General features: G+C 45.8%; 1 protein-coding gene across 5 annotated transcripts in view; it reads right to left on the bottom strand.

The window, feature by feature from the left end:
• The window catches only part of ATXN7L1 (ataxin 7 like 1), a gene marked incomplete at both ends in the record, with an annotated part of 312500 nt that extends 306298 nt beyond the window's left edge, over positions 1 to 6202 (bottom strand). For all 5 annotated transcript variants that reach the window (XM_080701553.1, XM_080701552.1, XM_080701554.1 and 2 more), the window contains 2 exons: positions 5414 to 5482; positions 6022 to 6202. In XM_080701553.1, the coding sequence (XP_080557679.1) occupies positions 5414 to 5482; positions 6022 to 6202 (250 nt within the window). The remainder of the gene's footprint in view (positions 1 to 5413; positions 5483 to 6021) is intronic.
• Between the last annotated feature and the right edge of the window lie 13986 nt (positions 6203 to 20188).

The raw sequence follows: 20188 nt of genomic DNA, 5'->3' as shown, positions 1-20188 counted from the left end.
TTGATAAAACTTGTCTTTTGGGGGGGGGGTACTGGAGATTAGACTCCAGGGCATTCTAACTCTGTGCTACACTCCCAGCCTATTTTATTTTTTTATTTTGAAACAAGGTCTTAGTTGCTGAGGCTGGTCACAAGCCTTCCATCTTCCTGTCTCCCCGTTCCAAGTACTGAGATCACAGGGGTGCGCCGCCATGCCTGGCTTAATTAAATGTATCAAAGACCACTTCTTGGCGGTACTCCTTTAAAAATGCTAATGTCCATAGAACTTGTTTTTTTTTTTTTTTTTTTTTTTAAATCATTAGCAGCTAGGCATGGTGGCACACGCTTGTCATCCCAGCATTTGGGAGGCTGAGACAGGAGGATCGGGTTCAAAGACAGCCTCAGCTACTTAGTGAGGCCCTCTGCAACTCAGTGAGACCCTGTTTCAAAATAAACAATAAAAAATAGGGCTGGTGTGTGGCTCAGAGGTAGAATGCCCCTGGGTTCCATCCCCAATACTGAAAAAAAAATCATTAGCTTTATAAAATTATGATAAAGTACTTTAAAAATGAAGTTTCTGATAGATTATCTTCTCCCTTTATTGCAGATTAGTTAAAAATCCAAGTTAATTAGAATAATAAAGTTTTCCAGAATAAGGTTCATTAATAAATAATGGTGATAATCATAAAAAGAACAAAACAAACATTCATTAAGCACATACTATGAGCTAAGCCCTTTTATATTATCTCACTTAATCCTCACAACAACCATTATTGTTAAGGACCCTTATTCACTCATGAGCCATAGGAACTCTGCTCTTTATTAACTGGCATTGTGTGTGTGTGCGTGTGTGTGCGCGCGTGTGTGTATGCGCGTGCGTGCGTGTGCATGCGTGTGCGTGTGTGTGTGTGTGTGTGTGTGTGTGTGTGTGTGTGTGTGTTTAGTACTGAGGACTGAACCCATGGGTGCTCTACCATGGAGCTTCATCCCCATCCCTTTTTATTTTGAGGCAAGGTTTTGCTAAGTTGCTCAGGTTAGCCTCAAATTTTTTACCCCCTGTGCTTTGTTTCTCCCTAGTAGCTGGGATTATGAACTGGCATTCTTAGGAGAAAAATGTTCAGGTGAGACGATTAGAAACAGAGCTGGGCGTGGTGGCACACACTTATAATCCCAGTACTTGGGAGGCTGACACAGGAGGACCACAGGTTCATGGCCAGCCTCAGCTACTTAGTAGTAAGGCCCTCTACAACTTAATAAGACCCTGTTTCAAAATAGAGAATAAAGAAATAGAGCTGGGGGTGTAGCTCAAAGGTAGAATGCCCCTGGGTTCAATCCCTAGTACTGAAAAAAAAAAAAAAAAAAAAAAACCAACAACAACAACCAGGGAACATCTTTCTAAATTACTGATCTTTCCCAATTAGCTTGAAAAAAAAATCTTTAGGTAAATTTACTCAGATGAAGAGAGAAACCTATTTTAAAAGGTTAGCACACACAAAAAAATGGCCTTCCCTGGATTTTTTTTTTTTAATTAAAACTACATCTTGGGCTGGGCATGGTGATGCACGCTTGTAATCCCAGGATTTGGGAGGCTGAGACAGGAGGATCATGGTTCTTGGCCAGCCTCAGCTACTTAGTGAAGCCCTTTGCAACTCAGTGAGACCCTGTTCCAAAATAAAGAAAAAAAAATAGGGCTGGGGGTGTAGCTCAGAGGTAGAATGCTCCTGGGTTCCTTCCCTAGTACTGAAAAAAAAAAAAAAAAAAAAAAAAAGAAGACCCAAACCTAACCAAACAAAAACACATCTTGCACGGTAGTTTAGGCTAAGAAGGTTTCTGGGACCCCTCCTGGGAGAGCTGACAGTGTAATAGATCCGAGCTGCCTGAGGCCAACACACCGCTTGCCGGGGGACACATTTCACTCCTTTGGGGCTCAGACCTTCACTTTCCTCAGAGCGCTAAAGGCCGCAGACGGTCCACAGCTAGTTGCAGTAGACAGTGCTTGTGCAGGAGATTCAGCAGTTTTTGCCATCAAGAAGCACGAAACAGAAAATATAGCCAGTTATTCTCAACATTTCTGAAGGGGCTTTGGGTATTTTGAATGTGAGGGCTTGATTTGTTTTAAGTTTCTCTAGAAACAGCTTGTCTGTTATAATTTTGTCTCAAAGGCAAGTGCATTCAATAGAGAGGCTCAGGTTCAGAGAGCTCATAGGGGCCGGAGTGGACATTTAGTCCCACCCACCTGCTTTACAGATGAGAGAACAGGCCCAGAGAAGGAAACGTTCCCCAAGGCATTTGCGAGAACTCAGGAAGCTGGCCGAGCGCTCTCTCGGGCTCCTTTTACTGTCCAGGCTGCTCTGGACAGTAGAACCCTGGGTAAGCACAGCCAAGCATGAGATTAGCAACAGTCTCTAAACCTACGTGATGATCTGGCAAGGCTCTGATGTCTTTGCAAAATTCCTCTTGACTGTCATTTTAGCTAATTTTCGATGAAATAATAACAATGATGGGGAGATTTCAAAGCATCCAGTTAACATTTCATATGTGATCGAGGTGGCGAATCTAAGCAAGCAAAGGATAAAGGGGTGAGACAGGAGGAAGGAACTATATTATAATAATCAGGGTATTCAAAAAGCCGGCCAGTTTGCTCTGTCTTCCAAAACTGTGGCCAGAGAGGCAGAAGGCAAAAATGATTCTTATTTTACATTGCCAGCCTAATCTTCCTTGAGCTTAATGTACACAAAATATCACATCACACCAATGTTCACAGCGTTAGTGGCCAAAAGGTGGAAACAACCCAAATGTCTATCCACAAATGAATGGATAAACAAAATGTAGTATATGTATACAATAAAATATTATTCAGCCTTAAAAAGGAATGGAGTACTTATATGCGCCAAAACATGAATGAACCTTGAAAATACTATGTTAAGCGAAATAAGCCAGACACAGAAGGACAAATTTTGTATGATTCCACTTACATGAGGTATTTAGAACAGGCAAGTTCATAGATACAGAAAGTTGGAAGAGGACACCAGGGTTGAGGGACGTACTGTGTAATGGGCATGGTGTTTCTGGTTGAGATGACGAAAACGTTGGGAAACAAGGCAGCTGGACAACGCTATGAACATGAACTTAACGACACTGCATCCGTATACTCAGATCATTTAAAGGGTAAATTGTATGTTAAACATATTTTAACACACAAAAAAATACTCTATCCCTTCATTTCGCAACTGGAATTCCTAAACTTCAGTCAGTGCCGTTAAAGCCCCCATTTCTTCCCAAGACCTGCTTACGGCCAACAGAGTCATGCTCATACAAACCGAAACAGAGTCACACACAGGCCATTTGGTGTCCTGCAGTAACCCAGCCACAAACATGCGTCCAGCCCAAGACCTCTCACATGATGACTCCATCCAGGAGGCGTATGGCAAGACTCACGCAACCAGTGCTCCTGGAGACCAGGCCGACCAAACACGCTGATATAAATCTCAGCTCAACCCTTATTTTATCTCTGAAGAAATCTGTGTGCACATACCAGAAAGACCATCAGGAAATGTCCACCCAAATCTGCTCCAGGAGGGCCATGAACAAAGAGATTAAGCCCGTACATGGCTATTTCGGTGAAGTCAGCAACTGCATGTTGCACGGAGCAGTGGGTGTCCTTAATGCAAATGCATATAATTAGGAGCTAAATCTTTATACCTTTACAGGACCAAGGACATAATGAGCAGGATGTACCATCTGAGACTTCTGAGGAAAAAAGGGCTTTCATTTTTTCCTAAAAGAATCCATTTCTTATGAGGCAAAGACATCTGAGAACAAAATTCAATTGAAATATAAGTGAGGAAAGAAGAGGAAAGAATGAGTTTCGAATATTATAATCATAATCTACCACCCAGACCGGAGAGGCGCCAATCCTGTGCCATCCCAGGACCTTTACTCAACTTTAAAGGTTTTCAAAATCTCATCATCTTTCATGGAAACACTGCCAGTGGTCTAATCACCAGTCCAATAAGCTTGTAAAGATCTCAAGAGTTCGCGAAGAAAAAACCACCTCTAGGGATTTTTCCCATTGCCAGCACACACGGACATTTGGCACCAGCAAGCTGCCCCTTATAAGAAGTCCACTTGACTTAATTCCTTCGTGCATCCTAAATACATGTCAGGATCACACTAAGATATTTAGAGGCAAACATCTTTCGAATAATGTTTTGTTCCCAAAGTGCTTAATTAGCAGAAACACTATGGTAGAGAGCTGTCCTTGAATATGCATGCTTTAGTACCTCCATGTTATTTTGTCAGAAGTGCAAATTTCCCTCTGGCTGGACCTTCAGGATGCGATTGGGCACAGAGAACCAACTGTCTTAGGTGTCAATCCGCAAAACGAGCCCCATCCTTCCAAGCACATTTCAGCTGCCGTTTAGGGCGACATTCCCTTTCACGAGGGGTCCCATTTCTGGGCTCTAATGGCCTTTTTCCATTCATTTTGGATGAGCAATGCCCCTGTGGCCTAGTTATGTCTGAAGTTTTCAAACACCTTTCACCAATCACTTTTCTCCATTTGAGCCTCTTTCCACCTTTAATCTCAACCAATTGTGTTTAAGACTTTAGTTAGTGCATTACGATTCAAATGAACCCGTGCAGAAAGTGGCCTCTAGATTTGCTCCACGGGAAGCCCATAGGCCAGAGTGAGTTACACATGGCAGGCTTGTACACATGACTAGGATATGCTTTATTTATGACCATCATGTGTGTTTGGCACCCAGCTCCATCAGATTCATATGTATTGGTGTGAGGTGACCTACTCATCATGCTCCATTTCAGGTACCATATTCCCACCCTGCGATAACAGAGATGGGGGGTCAGCTTGGGGCGGCGGCGGTGGAGGGGCACTGTATCCACAGATGCCACTAACACTGAGCACCACGTAACATTCTGTGACCAAACGCAAAGTGGGCCAAATGTCGCTTGCTGCGTAGATTTGCCGTGTACGATGGTTCCTGGTGGGGTGTGAAGTAGCTGCTGGGATGGCTGACCACGTGGGGTTCATGAAAACTGCCGTGCATCTGCCTACAGGGGAGGCTGGAATGCTTGTGGAGGGAGCCCCACTTCTCCTTTCAGGGATTCCAACCCCCTACCCTTTGGCATTGATGCTCCAGAGGGGAATGGTAGGTCCGCATTGGGAGGTGCGGACATGGACTCTAAGTGAAGTATAATAAACTTCTGCCTTCCACCGTCTCCCCCCCGGACCCCCCCCCCCCAGTTGTATTTATACTTTGAAAGAAGTTAACATGAAGCAGTAGTCACCTGGGCGTGCTCAATTTTTGACAAGCCTTAGTCACTCTGCACCCAGCAGAACAATTCACATTATATTTCAAATCCTGTGAAGATTCTGCCACACATGCTAATACTAAAATGCCAGTAGCTCCACTTACCTTCTTTATTAAGCCTCATAACCTCCCTGCTTTTTCCACCCTCTTTTCCAGCCTCTTCTAAATCTACATCTGCAGATGAAAAAGAAAGGAAAAAAGAAAATGAGGGGAAAAAAGGGGGGAAGCCAAAGTCAAGGGGGGAGGGAGAGTGTTTATTTGCAAACAGATCGATATAAATACTGGCTATGAGACTCTTTCAAAAATTGACAATGCAACATTTTCTCCCAAGTCTGGGTTTCCATCTACCTGGCCCAGATAGGTACAAAAAAAAAAAAAAAAAAAAAAAACCCAAAAACCCCCCAAAAACTATGCAAACAGCAACAGAGTAGCCTTTTAAACAGATAACACCGCGCGGGGCTGCGAAAGCCCACCCTGCGGGCTGCCACGGGGAGCTGGGCACAGGCAGACAGACAGACAGACAGCCCTGGCAGCCAGGCCTCTCTCTGTGCTCTGGTGATCTGTCTCTGTGTGTATTTATTTAGAGAGAGGGAGAAGCATGGAGGACACCGGGGGCCACTCTCTCTCTCACACACACACTTTTTCCCAGTGGCTCTAGGTGAATGGAAAGGTTACAGGATAATAAAAGGAGGAGGAGGCGGTGGGGTTCTTACTGTCGGAGCAGTGTAATTTGGCGGCGTCGATCCAGGAGGACCAGGGTTTGCCCAGAAACGCCTCCGGACTGGGCACTTTGCGATCCAGTGTCGCCATTGCTCTTCCTTCTTGTTGCTTTTTCCCTGTTCCTTCGGCAGCAGCAGCCGAGAGACACGGGATTCGAGAACGCTCCGACGTCATCTTCGGAACGTTCCGACATTGAGTGCTCTGCACGGGGGAGGGAGGGAGGGATGGGAGGAGGGAGGGAGGCGGAGGAGGAGGGAGAGGAGGAGGGGCCGGCGCTCGGCCCGGCCCGGCTCCGCTCTGCGCTCCCGCGCGCGGCCGCCAGGGGCAGCAGAGAGGGGCCCGCGGGCGGCGGGCCGAGCGCCGGGGCGGGGCGGGGCGGGGCGGGGCGCGGAGGCTGCGGCGCGGGGGGCGGAGATGCTCGGGTGCCGCCCGGCCCCCCAGCCCGCGTGGGATGGCTGGCAGGCGGGGAATCCAGGCAGGGGTCGCCTTTCCCGCAGAGTTGCGGCTGGAAGACCCAAAGTTTCGCAAGCAGCTGTCCCTACGTCACCGGTCCCTGCGGGGATCCTGGCGGCCAGGAGGGGAGGCGCCGGGCAGGTCCGCACCCTCCCTCCCGGCCCGGCAGGGGACCGGGCGACCGCTCAGCCACTGTCCCCTTCATCCTGCCTCCTCTCCTGGCGGACCTCGGGCCACGGAGCTTCTGCGGATGTCTCGGGGAGCTGAAACCAAGGGGTAGATAGAAGTGTGCGGAAAAGCAGGTGAGTTGGGGACGCGCGGAGGTACACTTTCCTGTGGCCGGCTGCGGGGCATTGCAAAACTCAAAACTCAGTCAGGGCCCGCGTGCGCCCAGGTTCCCCGCCCGCCGCGTGTGCCCGGCTCTCAGAACATGGGGGGACAGCTCCAGGACCCCCAGAGCCGGGCAGTCCCTGCGCTCGGGCCCGGCTGCCCGCCGGCCTCGCCCCTCCCGCGCTCCCCACCGGGAGGTGAGGGCGGCGCCTCCTGGAATCGGCTCCTGGGAGATGTGCTTCAGGCCTCACTGCCCCAGCTGAACACATCGCCGATTTACTCTGGATTTTGAATGTCATTTGAATCGAGCCGTCTCTCCTGTCCATACGGGTAGGTAACAAAGCCTTAAGAGGTTTATTATCTCTTAAAACAATTTTTTTTTTCTACATGAAAGCATCACTACCAATCTCACTAACAGGTATGGGGAGGGCGGGGAGACATGGGTGGAATACTGGGGGAAATACACCAAGTGATGCAGGCATGCATCCATGTACCGTTTGGAATCTCACTATGATGGATAATTACAACGCAGCAATAAAACTTTAAATTATTTGTCTTGGTTTACTAGGAATTGCCTAACATAGATGGACACCCTCCCTCCACAGTCAGTAGTTTTCCTCGGTTTCCCCAGCAGTGCCCTGTGGTTCTCACCATTGCTGTTTCGCACATGTCCCTTGCCCCATTGCTGAAGCATTGGTCTGAAGTTGCTTTACACTAACTGAGGTCTGTTCTGGCTGGCTGTGCCATGGACTTCTGCACTGGTGCCTCAAGGCCAGTGTTAGGACGGGCTGTGAAGGAGGGGCTGTGCCTTTGTCTTCAGCTGTGATGTTGGTGTGAATAGGCCTACTTATGTCAGACCTGGATAAATCTCATTTGCCTGTGCTTTCATCAGAAGGGTTTCTGCATAGCTCAGGTGCTGCCGGGTGGGTAGAGAGCTCCCATTTTAAGGCTTGGTGGTGTCAGCTCTTTATTACGCATTGATTCTTTAGGATAAGCACAATGCTTGACATTTCTTTCCTTCCATCCCTTGTCTTTCCAACCAGCATTGCCTCTTGGACCAGCTGCCCTCAGGAGGAAGAAAAAAAAAAAAAAAAACAAGCAAAACACCTCCTGGCCCTTGCAGAGATGCAGTCTGGTGGTGTCTGGAAGAAGACAGAAGAGAAACATCACCTGCGTAGGGAAACGTGACATGCTCACAGTGCTGGCTGGGGTGGTCTCTCGGGCTTTGCCTGTTCACAGTGTTGGGGTGAGTTCTCGGCTCAGGAACTCGGGGTCTGCAGGGTCCTTGGCTAACGTGACCGAAAAGAATTTCAGCACGCGCCAGTTAAGAGACATAGAGGTTTATTGGGGAAAAGGGGAGGAAATACACATTCAAGAGAGAATGCAGGCCCCTCAAGATGAGGAAGGCATTTTGGGGAGTTCAGGGTTCTCTTCTTATAGGGGACTTTTGTGAGGGGTGGGCTAGAGACGGTATGTGAGGATGAGCTCAGTCCGGTAGTCCCAAGGCGGTTTATGGTGGGCAGGTGGTCTGGTCGGCTTGGGGTGGATGAGCTCAGTCCAGTAGTCCCGAGGCGCTTCCTGATGGTCTGGTGGTCTGGTCAGCCTTAGGGTGGATGATATTGGGTTGATTGGGGTCCTCATTAGTTGATTGACAGATAAGCTGGGATATTCTAAATTATAGGTTTTCTCGGAAATATTGTTAACTCTAGGATCTACAGGTTTCCCAAGAATTTATGGTAGAGTCAGGCCTGGGAAAGAGAACTTGTTTGTGGACTAGAGGCAGAAGCACTTCAGCTCTAGGTTCTTATATCAAAGTTATATTTTTTTACTTTTCCTTCCTGTCTGTCTCCTTTCTACCTACTTATTCCTTCTATCCTACAACAATAGGAGGGACTGAAGTACAGTTAGGAGTTGTCAGAAAGTGTGTCACTGAGCAGATGGGATCCTCTCTGCATCTTGGAATTCGGGAAGGATTTATGATGGTAAGGTGAAGGCCAAGGGGGGAGGGAGGATGATACCACAAGCCTGTGCTGTCTACCTGAATGGCCTGTTGTTACCAGATGTTTGGGAGTGATGAGATTGGGTAGCCAGGCCTGGATCAAATTATGCACTGAATGTCAGCCTAAAGAGTGTGAGTTTGACAGGAGGTAGACACTGAGGGCTTTCTGCACTGTAAAGATAAGTTTTAAAGACCACGCATGAAGGCACATGCCTGTAATCCCAGTACTTGGGAGGCTGAGACAGGAGGATTGCAGGTTTGAGCACAGCCTCAGCAACCAGTGAGACTCTCAGCAACCTAGTGAGATCCCGTTTCAAAACAAAAAATAAAAAGGGCTAAAAGTGAACTCAGAGGTAGAATGTCCCTGGGTTCAGTCCCCAGTGCCATGGACACACATGCACGCACACACATGTACACATACACATACACAGATAAGTTAAAAATTATGACTTAGACTGTTCTGTCTGTGCAGTCCTGGACATATTGAGAATATTAAAAGTAGTTAAGAAAGGTTAGAATTTGAGTTTAGAAAAGTATTGCTGAAGCTGGGCATGGTGGCGCATGCTTGTAATCCCAGCATTTGGGAGGCTGAGACAGGAGGGTCCGGGTTCGCGGACAGCCTCAGGTACTTAGTGGGGCCCTCTGCAACTCCATGAGACCCTGTTTCAAAATAAAGATAAAAAATAGGGCTGGGGGTGTAGCTTGGAGAGCAAATGCTCCTGGGTTCTATCTCCAGTACTGCAAAAAAAGAAAAAGAAAAAAAAGGAAGAAAAGAAAAGTAGTTCTGAAACATTCAAGTTATGAAAAGCTGAAACTTGAATTTGGGTGGTACAGTGAAGGTGGAGAAGAGGAGATAGTGTTAGAGACCTCTGAAGAAAGCACCTGTCAGAGGGTAAGGTCATTTGGATATGGGGGAGAGGGAGGGAGGGAGAGAGAAGAGACACAAGCAATTAGTACATTATGGCAAGTGTCTCCATTCCTATTCTGCTTTCTTCTGAATCCTCTATTCATAATCAACAATGGCGTTTATTCTTTTCTGTTTCGTGCACAAGGAAGCTGCAGGTGGCCTCCAAGGTGGCCCCTAAGGATCCCCACCTCCTGGTGTGGCTGTCCCTGGGCCATCCCTTCCCCTTTAGTGCGGCCTGGCTTGCACCAGGTGACTTGCTTCTGACAAACAGAATATAGTGAAAGTGGTAAGATGTCATTTCTGGGTTGGGTTACAAAAAGACTGCGGCTTCCGTCTTGCTTGTGCTCTCTTGGCATATTGCAGGCTTGCCTGTGAGAGGTCCTTGTGACAAGCCTGCTCCCTGGTTCCTGGGTGAGGGGAGCCTCCATCCAGCAAGTGAGGATCTCAGGCCCTTACCCACCAGGCCGTGAGGAGCTGAGTCCAGCCAATAGCCATATTCTGTCTCCTCTCCCCGGAGCCACTGTAAACCACTCAAAAATAGATAAAATACAGTAGCCAGGCGCTGTGGCACACACCTGTGTTCCCAGTACTTGAGAGGCTGTGGTAGGTGTGTCACAGGTTCAAGGCTAGCATCCAGCATGCAGTAACTTAGTGAGATCCTTAAAAAAAAAAAAAAAAAAGCCAGGCATGGTGGCTCATGCCTGAAATTCCAGTACTTGGGAGGCTGACACTGGAGAATCATAGGTTCAAGAAGAGCCTCAACAACTTAGTGAGTTTCTCAGCAACCTAGCAGGAGACACTGTTTCAAAATAAAAAGGGCTGGGGGTATTATCTCAGAGGTATGGCGCTCCTATGTTCAATCCCCAGTACAAATAAATAAATAGGGCTGAGGTTATAGCTCAGAGGTAGACTCCCCCATGGGTTCAACCCCCAGTACCATGAAAAGACAGGCAGGCAGGTAGGCAGGTTGGCTGGCTTATGGTCAGAAGTTAGAGCCCTTTGGTTAGAGAGAATTATTAACATTAACTTACTCCCGGGGGTAGGGGGGGAGAGTCTGTCAAGTGAAAACTATTGCACAGAACCCTAAAGATGGTATGACAATCTAAACATGACCTTCGAGCTGGGAAGATTTTATTTTTGAAATCTAAGAGTGATTTAGCATCTCTGCAGAGGAAGATCATTACAGTAAGTACACGATGCATATACGGTGTTACAGTTAGATACCGCTCCTCCTCTAAGCATTCCACAGTTTCTCCACTGACTAGAGATTATACCAACTTTGTGAAACTATAATGTATCTATGACTGTTGGATAACATGACTGTCAATGAGATTGCATAAAATAAAGAAAATGCCACTCATAGAACTATTCTAGAGATTTATACTTGACTTTGAATGAAAATTGGTCCATTGGTAGTAGTGTTCAAGTCAACACAGCGCATATAGTTATATACACATTTATATAATTCATCTGTCAACTATGTTTATGGATAATTTGTTGCATATCTCAATTCTTTTTGGTAGTAAATGAGTGCACATAGTTTTAGAGGCAATAGAATCTATACACTCTTAATATGAAGTGACCTGAAGCCAGGCATGGTGGCTTGCACCTGTAATCCCAGTACCAGAGAGGATGAGACAGGAAGATTGCAGTTCAAGGCCAGCCTCAGCAACTTAACAAGACCTTGTTTCAAAAATAAAAAAGAGCCGGGGTTGTAGCTTGGAGGTAGAACACCCCTGGGTTCAATACCCAGAGGTGACCTACAAAACAGTCATTTAAGGCATGTCAGTGTGATGTTTGCGTGGTAATCTCCCTAGTAAAGACACAGCACCCTTCTCCCCCTTGTGGTTAACGCTTGGGAAGATAAAGGGGGTATAAATATTTTTATTTTATTATCTTTCTTAGGAAAATGACAGAGTGTTTGGTTTACTTAAAAAGGAGACTCTCCCGTAGACCAAATACAGGAAGCTGTTCTATGGAGACGGCCCTGGAAAATACCTACTCAACTGGAATAACACGTGGGCCCATGGAAATATGCATCTAAGATGCATTCTGCCTTCATAGTCTGATTCGTGTGCTGTTTCATCATGCACGGGAGAGAAGGAGGAGTACTAGCTCTCATTTGAGGATAATAAAGGCTGCCGGGGTTGAGGTGCTGTGTGAGCACCTCACTTCTACCTAGACAGTTGTTGGGAGTTACCTGGAGACAGTCAGGAGAAAATGGCATCTTGCTTTAAAACGAGGTATCCCTGGAATTGTTTGATGTTCTTTGCCCAGCTATCCTACCTGCCACTCTTTCTCTCTAAATTTACTTCCCTAACGCCCCCCTCCACCGAGAATGATAATTTTGGGGGGAAATTTGTTACATATGTAGCTACATTTCCTAAAAGCTCCTAGCACCTGGAGGGCAGGTGTGCAGCCTAACTTTGCCTTCTTCCCTCTGTCCTGCACCCAGGCGCTGATGCATCAAAAACAGCATTTGGATAAAGACGCCCAGCAGCAACAGGAATAGGAAAGAGGAATTCCAGGCCTTTGCCGCTTGGCTTTGGTACGTGGGGCTCCAGTCAGGGGCAGGTCTGAATAAACAGAGCTCATCAATACATGTAACAGTAAGAAACATGTAATCTGCATTAGGATAGGGGCAGGCAGGCCTCTCTGAGAGTGTGCTATCTGCTTCAGCCCCAGCAGAGTGATCTGGGACTGTGGTCCCTCTGGGCTCCCTGGATCCCCTGTGGTGCTGGAAGTGGAGGAGACCTCTGCCCCCCAAATGGGGTGGGTCCAACCCCATTCCCAGCCACTGGCCATTCCCCAGGGTTAGCCAGGAGAAATGGTAGCTTCTCTTTGGCATTGTTAGAAAAATCACTTTGGGCCCTTAAGCCAAATATAAGTAAATGTAACAATGTACACATAGTTGTTGGAGCAAAGTGGTGCATCCTTCCAAACACCCGACACTGAGTGCATAGTTGGAGAGGCAGTGCACTTGGAGGCCAGAGCTAGGACTGGAGATCAGAGGTGAAAGTTACAAGTGCCCTTCGCCATTTAATTGAGATCCTTGGTCCCTCTGAACCTGCTTCCTCATCTCTTACATGGTTTCCAAGGCTCTTCTCTGGGGATTCTTGGGAAGATCAGGTGAGATTCCAGGTACTGAGCCCTGGGCGGGAGGCCTGGTACGGAGTGGACATTTCACAAATGCTGTCTGTGTTATTTCTTTACTTAAAATACATCATACAGTGCGGACGGACAGCAGCTGCCCGTTGGAAGCAGGCTGGCACCTGCTGTGTGTAAGGGCACGCGGGGGCCTCCGGCAGGAGCTCTGCTGCTTCCCTGCATCAGTGGTATGGAGGCCTCACTAGGAAATTTGTGCCCCAAACTTCAAAGGGTAAATATCACTGGGTTCAGGAAAGACCCTCTAAGACCTTTTTGTTACGAAAAGAAACTGCAAAATCCAGTGTGACTGGGGACAAGGCTGGCTTTGCCGGACCAGGTGTGAGAATAATAATAACTACTATTATCTTAGTAGTATGCAGAGTGGGTCTACAGATTATTATCATCTAGAAAATTTTATTAATTAATTAATTAATTAATTTATTTATTTATTTATTTTTATGGGTCTGGGAATGGAACCCAGAGGCATTTGACCTCCGAGCTACACCCCCTGCCCTATTTCTCTTCCTTTCTTTCTTTCTTTCTTTCTTTCTTTCTTTCTTTCTTTCTTTCTTTCTTCTTTCTTTCTATTTGTTTTGGTGGTCCTTGGGTTGGAACCCAGAGGCTTTCTACCTCCAGACTATACTCCCAGACCTATTTTATATTTTATTTGGAAACAGGGTCTCAATAAGTTGCAGAGGGCCTCAATAAGTAGTTGAGGCTGTCTTGAGAACCATGATCCTCCAGGCTCGGTCTCCCAAATGCTGGGATTACAAGTGTGTGCCGCCACGCCTGGCTTATTTATTTATTTATTTATTTATTTTTATAAAAGAAACAATATTGAATTCTAAAAATCATACATGAACAGGGTTTTTTCTCCTACAATAGTAAAATGGTAGAGATAAGGGGCAATTCCCTATAAATATCCCCTCCAAACACGGCCACTCCCTCTCCCTAGTTCTGGAGGCACTTTTTAATATCATTTTTATACATTCACCTACCTTAAGTATCTATCATTATGGGTGCAGATGATACTGGGGTGTGTGTGTGTGTGTGTGTGTGTGTGTGTGTGTGTGTGTGTGTGTGTGTGTTACATGTGAATATATGTGTGTTTAAATGTGAATAGCTTCATTTTGTGGACATTTTCTACAACTTTTTTTCCCTGCATGCCTGCCCTGCCTTTCCTTCCTTCTTCCCTTCCTCCCTTCTTCCTTCCTTCGTTCCTTCCGTTGTACTAGGGATTGAAACTGAGGCCCTGCTACCTCCTAGCTATACTCCCAGCCCCTTTATTTTTACTTTGAAGCAGTCTTGGTAAGTTGTCGAGGGTCTCACTAAGTTGCTGAGGCTAGGCTCAAACCTATAATCCTCCTGTCTAAGCTTCCCAGGTACTAGGATTACAGGTGTGCACCAACACACCAAAGATATCTCATTCTTTTTAACTGCTGCATATTATTCCATAAAATTATCTGGGGTATATTTATTATCTTATTGATGGACATTTAGGCTTCTAGTTTTTTAAAAAAGAGGTTAGTCAACATCTTTATTTTTATATATGCTTTCTGGGCACATGAGGGAGTATTTCTACCCACAAGTAGAATTGCTGGGTATGTGCATTTTCTATGTTAATAGTTCTGCCAAATTGTCTTCTGAAGCAGCTGACTATAAACTCCCACCAGCAGTGCAGAATGTGCCCTTTTCTTCATACCCTAATTAATGCTCAACATTTTCAAACATTTCAACTTTTGCCAATATTACAAGTAAAAAATATTTAAGTAGTATTTCCCTCATTTCTAAGATGTTTTTGAGCATTCTTCTTGTGTTCATTGTACTTTCACTCTATAAATTGCTGCTGTTAGTATCTTTTGATGATTTGTTATTGGTATTTTTAGATATTTGTATTGATTTGTAGGAATTCTCTATACACTCCAGATTTAGATCTTAAGTTTGAAAATAACATAATTTTCCAGCTTGTTGCTTTTCTTTTAAACCTGATCCTGGTGTCTTTTTCATACACATTGTTTTTTTCATTTGGATATAGTTGGACGAGACTCCGTATCTCACTTAAGAAGACCTCCTCTTCCTCCAGGTCATAAACCAGCTTCCTGTATTTGTTTCTTTTGATGCTTTACAGTCTTTTGTTTTGCATTTAGCTCTTCAGGCTGCTTTGGTTGATGAAAGGAGGTAGAGAAAGGTTTCTCCTTTTTTTTTTTTTAATCTTTTTCCAAAGAGTTACCAATTGCCTTCAGCACCACATACTAAGTAGTTTATCCTCTCTGTAGAGATCTGCCATATACTCTCTTCTCAGATACATAGAAATAGCTCTGATTTCTGTTCTCTTGCTTTAGCTGTCCCCCATCAATTCTATACTGTTTTTATTTTGTTTTGTTTTGTTTTTTCAGGTCTGGGTATGGAACCCAGGGACATTCGACCTCCAAGCTACAGCCCCTGCCCTACTTTTTATTCTTTATTTTGAAGCCGGGTCTCACTGAGTTGCAGAGGGCCTCACTAAGTAGCCGAGGCTGTCCACGAACCACGATCCTCGGGTCTCAGCCTCCCGAATGCTGGGATTGCAAGCGTGCGCCACCACGCCTGACATCTATACTGTTTTAATTACTTCTTGTTTTAAAATATGCTTTGCTGTTTATTATGGGGAAAATGTTTCTGTTCCATTATGGATTTAAGAAATTCTGTCTCTAAAAAAGTATTGTTGTTGTTGTTGTTGTTGTTGTTGTTGTTGTTTATGCCTGAGTGTGTTCTAGGTGATGATGTTCAGCATTTGCACGGGGCATCCCATGATGGAGACTGGGCCCTGCCCGGAAGATCGTAAGAAGCCTAACTCCGCTTGGCACCTACAGCAGAACCTGCTGGCATCTTTGTAAAGCTTTGCCCAAGGTGATTTTCCAAACCAAATATTTCAGACTTAGGGAAATGTATTATATTCTGAGTATCCCCTGTGGGTAGCACCTGGGAATTTTCCTGCATGCTTTGGACGTCCTCTCTGTCAGTCATCCCAGAAGGAAGAAAACGAAACTGTAGAAGTGAAGGCTGGAGGAGAGAGAATCAGGCCTGAGATGAGGGCTGGGGCCTTGGGCCTCCCGGAGAGGACCGGACTGGAGCAGAGAGGAAGCGGCTCTGAGGCTAGGAGCCGGGCCCGGCGGCATCCAGCAGGGGACCAGTCTGGGATGCCGTAGGTGGGATTCTGGAGTTCATCAAACCCAGTGTCCAGGGCTGAGGTTTCTGGGTTGTCATTTCCCGAGTTTGTAATGAAATGATGTAGCCCCAGGTGGCTGTGCTGTGGGAAGTCACGTGGGGCTGCAGTGGATTGTTGAAGACACATCGCTTCACTTCATACCAGCGCTGGGTGGTGGCAGCACCATCATTTGAAGGCAGGTGGAAGTGCTAGGACCTCAGGAGGCAGCTGGGATCCCCCGAGCAGAGGGGGACCCTGGGCTAAATACCTCAGGCGGCTGCTGGCACTTCCTGACCTTGTTCTCAGCCCTGGCCTTCCCCAAGAGGAAGTCCTGGGAGCGAGGCCAGCGGGTGAGTTTCATTTATATGACAGGAAACAGAAGCCTAGTATCTTTAAGATCACAGAACTTAAAGTCCAGGTCTCCTTTGGTTGGAGGTCAGCTTGCTGATTCCCAGCAATGATGCTGGAGTCATAATTATAAATTCCCACAGAGGCCAGTTCTTCTCAAACTCGACCAGCGTGTCGCTCCCTCCTCCCAGAGGAGATTTAGCAAGGCCGGGAGACAGTTTGGGTTGTCATGACTGGGGGGTGAGAGTAGCACTGACATCTAGTGGGTTGAATCAGGGATGCTGATAAAGATCCTACCAGGAGATGCATAGAACAGCTGCCCCACAACCCAAGACGATGGTATCAAGACTCAGGAACCTCGACAGAGGCTAGTAGATTTCAGGTTTTTCCTCTTTTTTTCTTTTCCAGATAGTAGGTACCTTATCAACCACTTTGCCACCGTGGGCTTCTTTGATCTCACAGAAATATAGCAATATCATGTGGTGGGGGCTGTGAGTCCCATCATCACCACTAAGAAAAAACAACATCTTTTCTCTTTCAGTATTTGAACACCCGAATTCTTTTACTGGGTGAATGGTATTTGTAAAATCAAAGAGACTGTAAGCTGTCTTGTGGATACAGTTATTATGTAGTGTAGTTCTCTTTCTTATTGACTGAATCCTTTACAGACCATTGCTTTCTACTCTAATGAGAAGGCTGATCCGTACCAACCATGCTAGGTAACTCTGTAATTCCAATTTAAAGACAGTAAAGCCAGGTGTGGTGGCACGGGCCTATAATCCCAGGAATTGGGAGGCTCGGACAGGATGAACGTGAGACCTCGTTCCAAGGGCTGGGGGTATAGCTTCTTGGGAGTGTGCCCCTAAGGTCAATCCCTAGTAACACACACACACACACACACACACACACACACACACACACACTGCTTGGGGGAAGTAAAATAGTAAAATAAAGAATGCCCTCCTCCCATTGGTTTCTTATATTCCCAAGTTATTAAACATGTGGCCAGTGTTGCTATATAGGTTTATAATTCTAAAGGGTCACTATTCACACCCTAGACAGAATAGGTTTATTATGATAACTTGATTGGCAGTGAAGTGGCTTATTCTAACAAAATCTATTTTCTTCTTCTTTTTTTTTTTTTTTTGGTACTGGAGATGGAACCCAGGGACATTCTACCTCTGATCTACACCCCCAGCCCTATTTTTTTTTTTTTTTTTTTTTTGCAGGTCTGGGGATGGACCCAGGGGCATTCAGTCTCTGAGCTATACCCCCTGCCCTATTTTTGTATTCTTTATTTTGCAACCGGGTCTTACTGAGTTGCAGAGAGCCTCACTAAGTAGCTGAGGCTGTTCACAAACTGCGATCCAATGGTCTCAGCCTCCCGAATGCTGGGGTTAAAAGCGTGCACCACCACACCCGGCTCCTATTTTTTTTTTTTTTTATTCTTTACTTTGAAACAGGGTCTCATCGAGTTGCAAAGGGCCTCACTAAGTAGATGAAGCTGTCCTCGAACCGCGATCCTCCTGTCTCAGCCTCCCAAATGCTGGGATTACAAGCATGTGCCACCATGCCGGGCTACAAAATCCTATTTTCTATGAGATGGAAATACAGCTTCTTGGAACTAAGATGTGTCTTTTCTAATGCTCAGGAGGGAGGGTGTTGTTGATGACTCTTGGTGGCTTTCCAGTCCAGCAGGGAGCTTTCCCTCTTGCTTGAGTGGGAGTTGCCTTCCCTTGTGCGTTGCGCTTTGGTGTCAGAGAGGGATGCAAGTTGCCAGGTTGCAATTAATGTACCTGAGTTGGTGGATTTCTTGAGGAATCTCCAGTGTGTGAGTAAAAACTTACCTGGGTTTGGAGTAAATCACTTGGCCTTGGTGTCTCCATTTGGTTGTTCACATTTCAGTTAGGGCTTGAGTTACCCTCAGCTTGCATGAAGAAAGAGACAGTGACATAGATATCAGCTTAATAAATTTAACAGTGGGAGGTGCAAAGAGTGTGGTTTCAGTTAGAGATTGACCCACGATCGATTGAGCAACGTGTGTTGCTTAGGTTGCAATCAATGCCTAGACGTGGCAGGTGCTGAACTCTTAGGAGGGTGGCAGCAAATGCTAGAGAACTGATGGACGGCTAAACTCCACATGGGCCCTTTGACGCAGGGAAACTTAAGAGAGCAGTAAAACATTGTAAGATGAGGGCAATAGGATTGTGAGTGTCAAAGAAGCCTGTCCAAGTTTTTATCTTAAATACCTACACAACTCTCTTTGATACATGGGACCCTCTCCCAGCCCCAGCAATCATTTTGTTCTAACTTTGGTCCACATTGTGTGTGTGTGTGTGTGTGTGTGTGTGTGTGTGTGTGGTACTGGGGCTTGAACCCAGGGGCATTCTATTTCCATGTTAAACCCTCAGCCTCATTTTATTTTTTAATTTTGAAACAGGGTCTCGCTAAGTTGCTGAGCTTGGCCTCAAACCTGCACCTCCCACGTACGGGGATTATAGTATGCACACGGTACCCTGCCGGACCACATCTTTACTATGCATCATCTCCTGGTGTTTTAGGGGAGAAAGGCCTCAGCAATTGCTTCTATTGAAAAGGACTTAATTTTTCCATTTATGCAAATATCCTAGCATGCAGGGAATTGGACTAATAAAATTGTCTCGTATAATGCCTAGTAACTACCCAAGTTGGGTTGAAGTGCAGTATATAAAGGAATTACAGCCTCGATTTTATAATGGGAATAAGAGAGGGTGACAGATTTACCTTGCCTGGCCACGTGCCAAGTGCCATGTGGGATAGGCTGAGGGTGGTTGTTTCTCACAGGGCACCTACTATTTGGAGAGAGCCATATTTGCAATAACAATGACAACCACCCAGCCTGTGAGCAGGTGCCGTTGTGCTGTGCAGAGCAGATGCCGCTGGAGGCTGAGCAGGACGGGCTGCGCTGTGGGCAGCAGAGGCTTGGGAGAGAGAAACTCAAGCTGGGCCCAGGCAGGCCAGCAGGTGAGAAATAGCTGATGGGCAGAGTGACCTAGTGCTGACGGAAGAGCCTGGGTCACGGATAATATTTCCTTAGAACAAATCTCTTGCAACAGGTAAGTCCCCAGGTCTTTAGCATCCTGAGGGGTTTAAGAGATTTTACACCATGTTTCCGAGATTAAAATCTACTCTGTTAGATAACGTGGTTAATAAGATTGTGTTCTCAGTCAAGAGGCATTATTTCTTTAAGAAATATTTTTTTTTTCTTCTCTCAGGAACAGATCTTTAAAAATTAGGGCTCCATTGACCTGAACAGGCTAATTAACTGAGAAAGATGAATTGTAAAGATTCTTTAACCATTTTGTGGGTGTATTTAGAAACTACAACCCACTGTACTGATGAAAGGGTAATCTTTGTGGTTTACCCTCCAGTGCTCCAACACCAGTGACTTTGGAGGCAGGGTACACAAAGCTTCCATTTTAATTAGGATGACCAGTAGCTTAATTTACTAGGAGAGTCCTGGATTATGCTGGTCAGACCAATAAAATTACTACTAGCTTCCCCTTTGAGACTCAAAAATGCCTTGGTTTGAATGATGGCTACCCTGGTTCTAAGTGATACACTTTGGACTTTGTTTATTCTGTGACTCATCAGTGGCTGAAAAGGGATGCTCCCTGTTTAAGGATATTTGCCCAGGTATGCACTCTGTCTTTTTAAATGGTTATATTTTTTCCCTTGTAGATAAAGCAATCATTGCAAAAGAAAAAGGTGAGGAAAAAAAAAGACAGAAACAAGAATTTTCTTAAACCT

This window comes from Muscardinus avellanarius (assembly GCF_963383645.1).
Source record: "Muscardinus avellanarius genome assembly, chromosome: 9".
NCBI lineage: Eukaryota > Metazoa > Chordata > Mammalia > Rodentia > Gliridae > Muscardinus > Muscardinus avellanarius.
The sequence above is the reverse complement of the archived record's forward strand: the minus strand, read 5'-3'. Positions and strand labels throughout refer to the sequence as shown.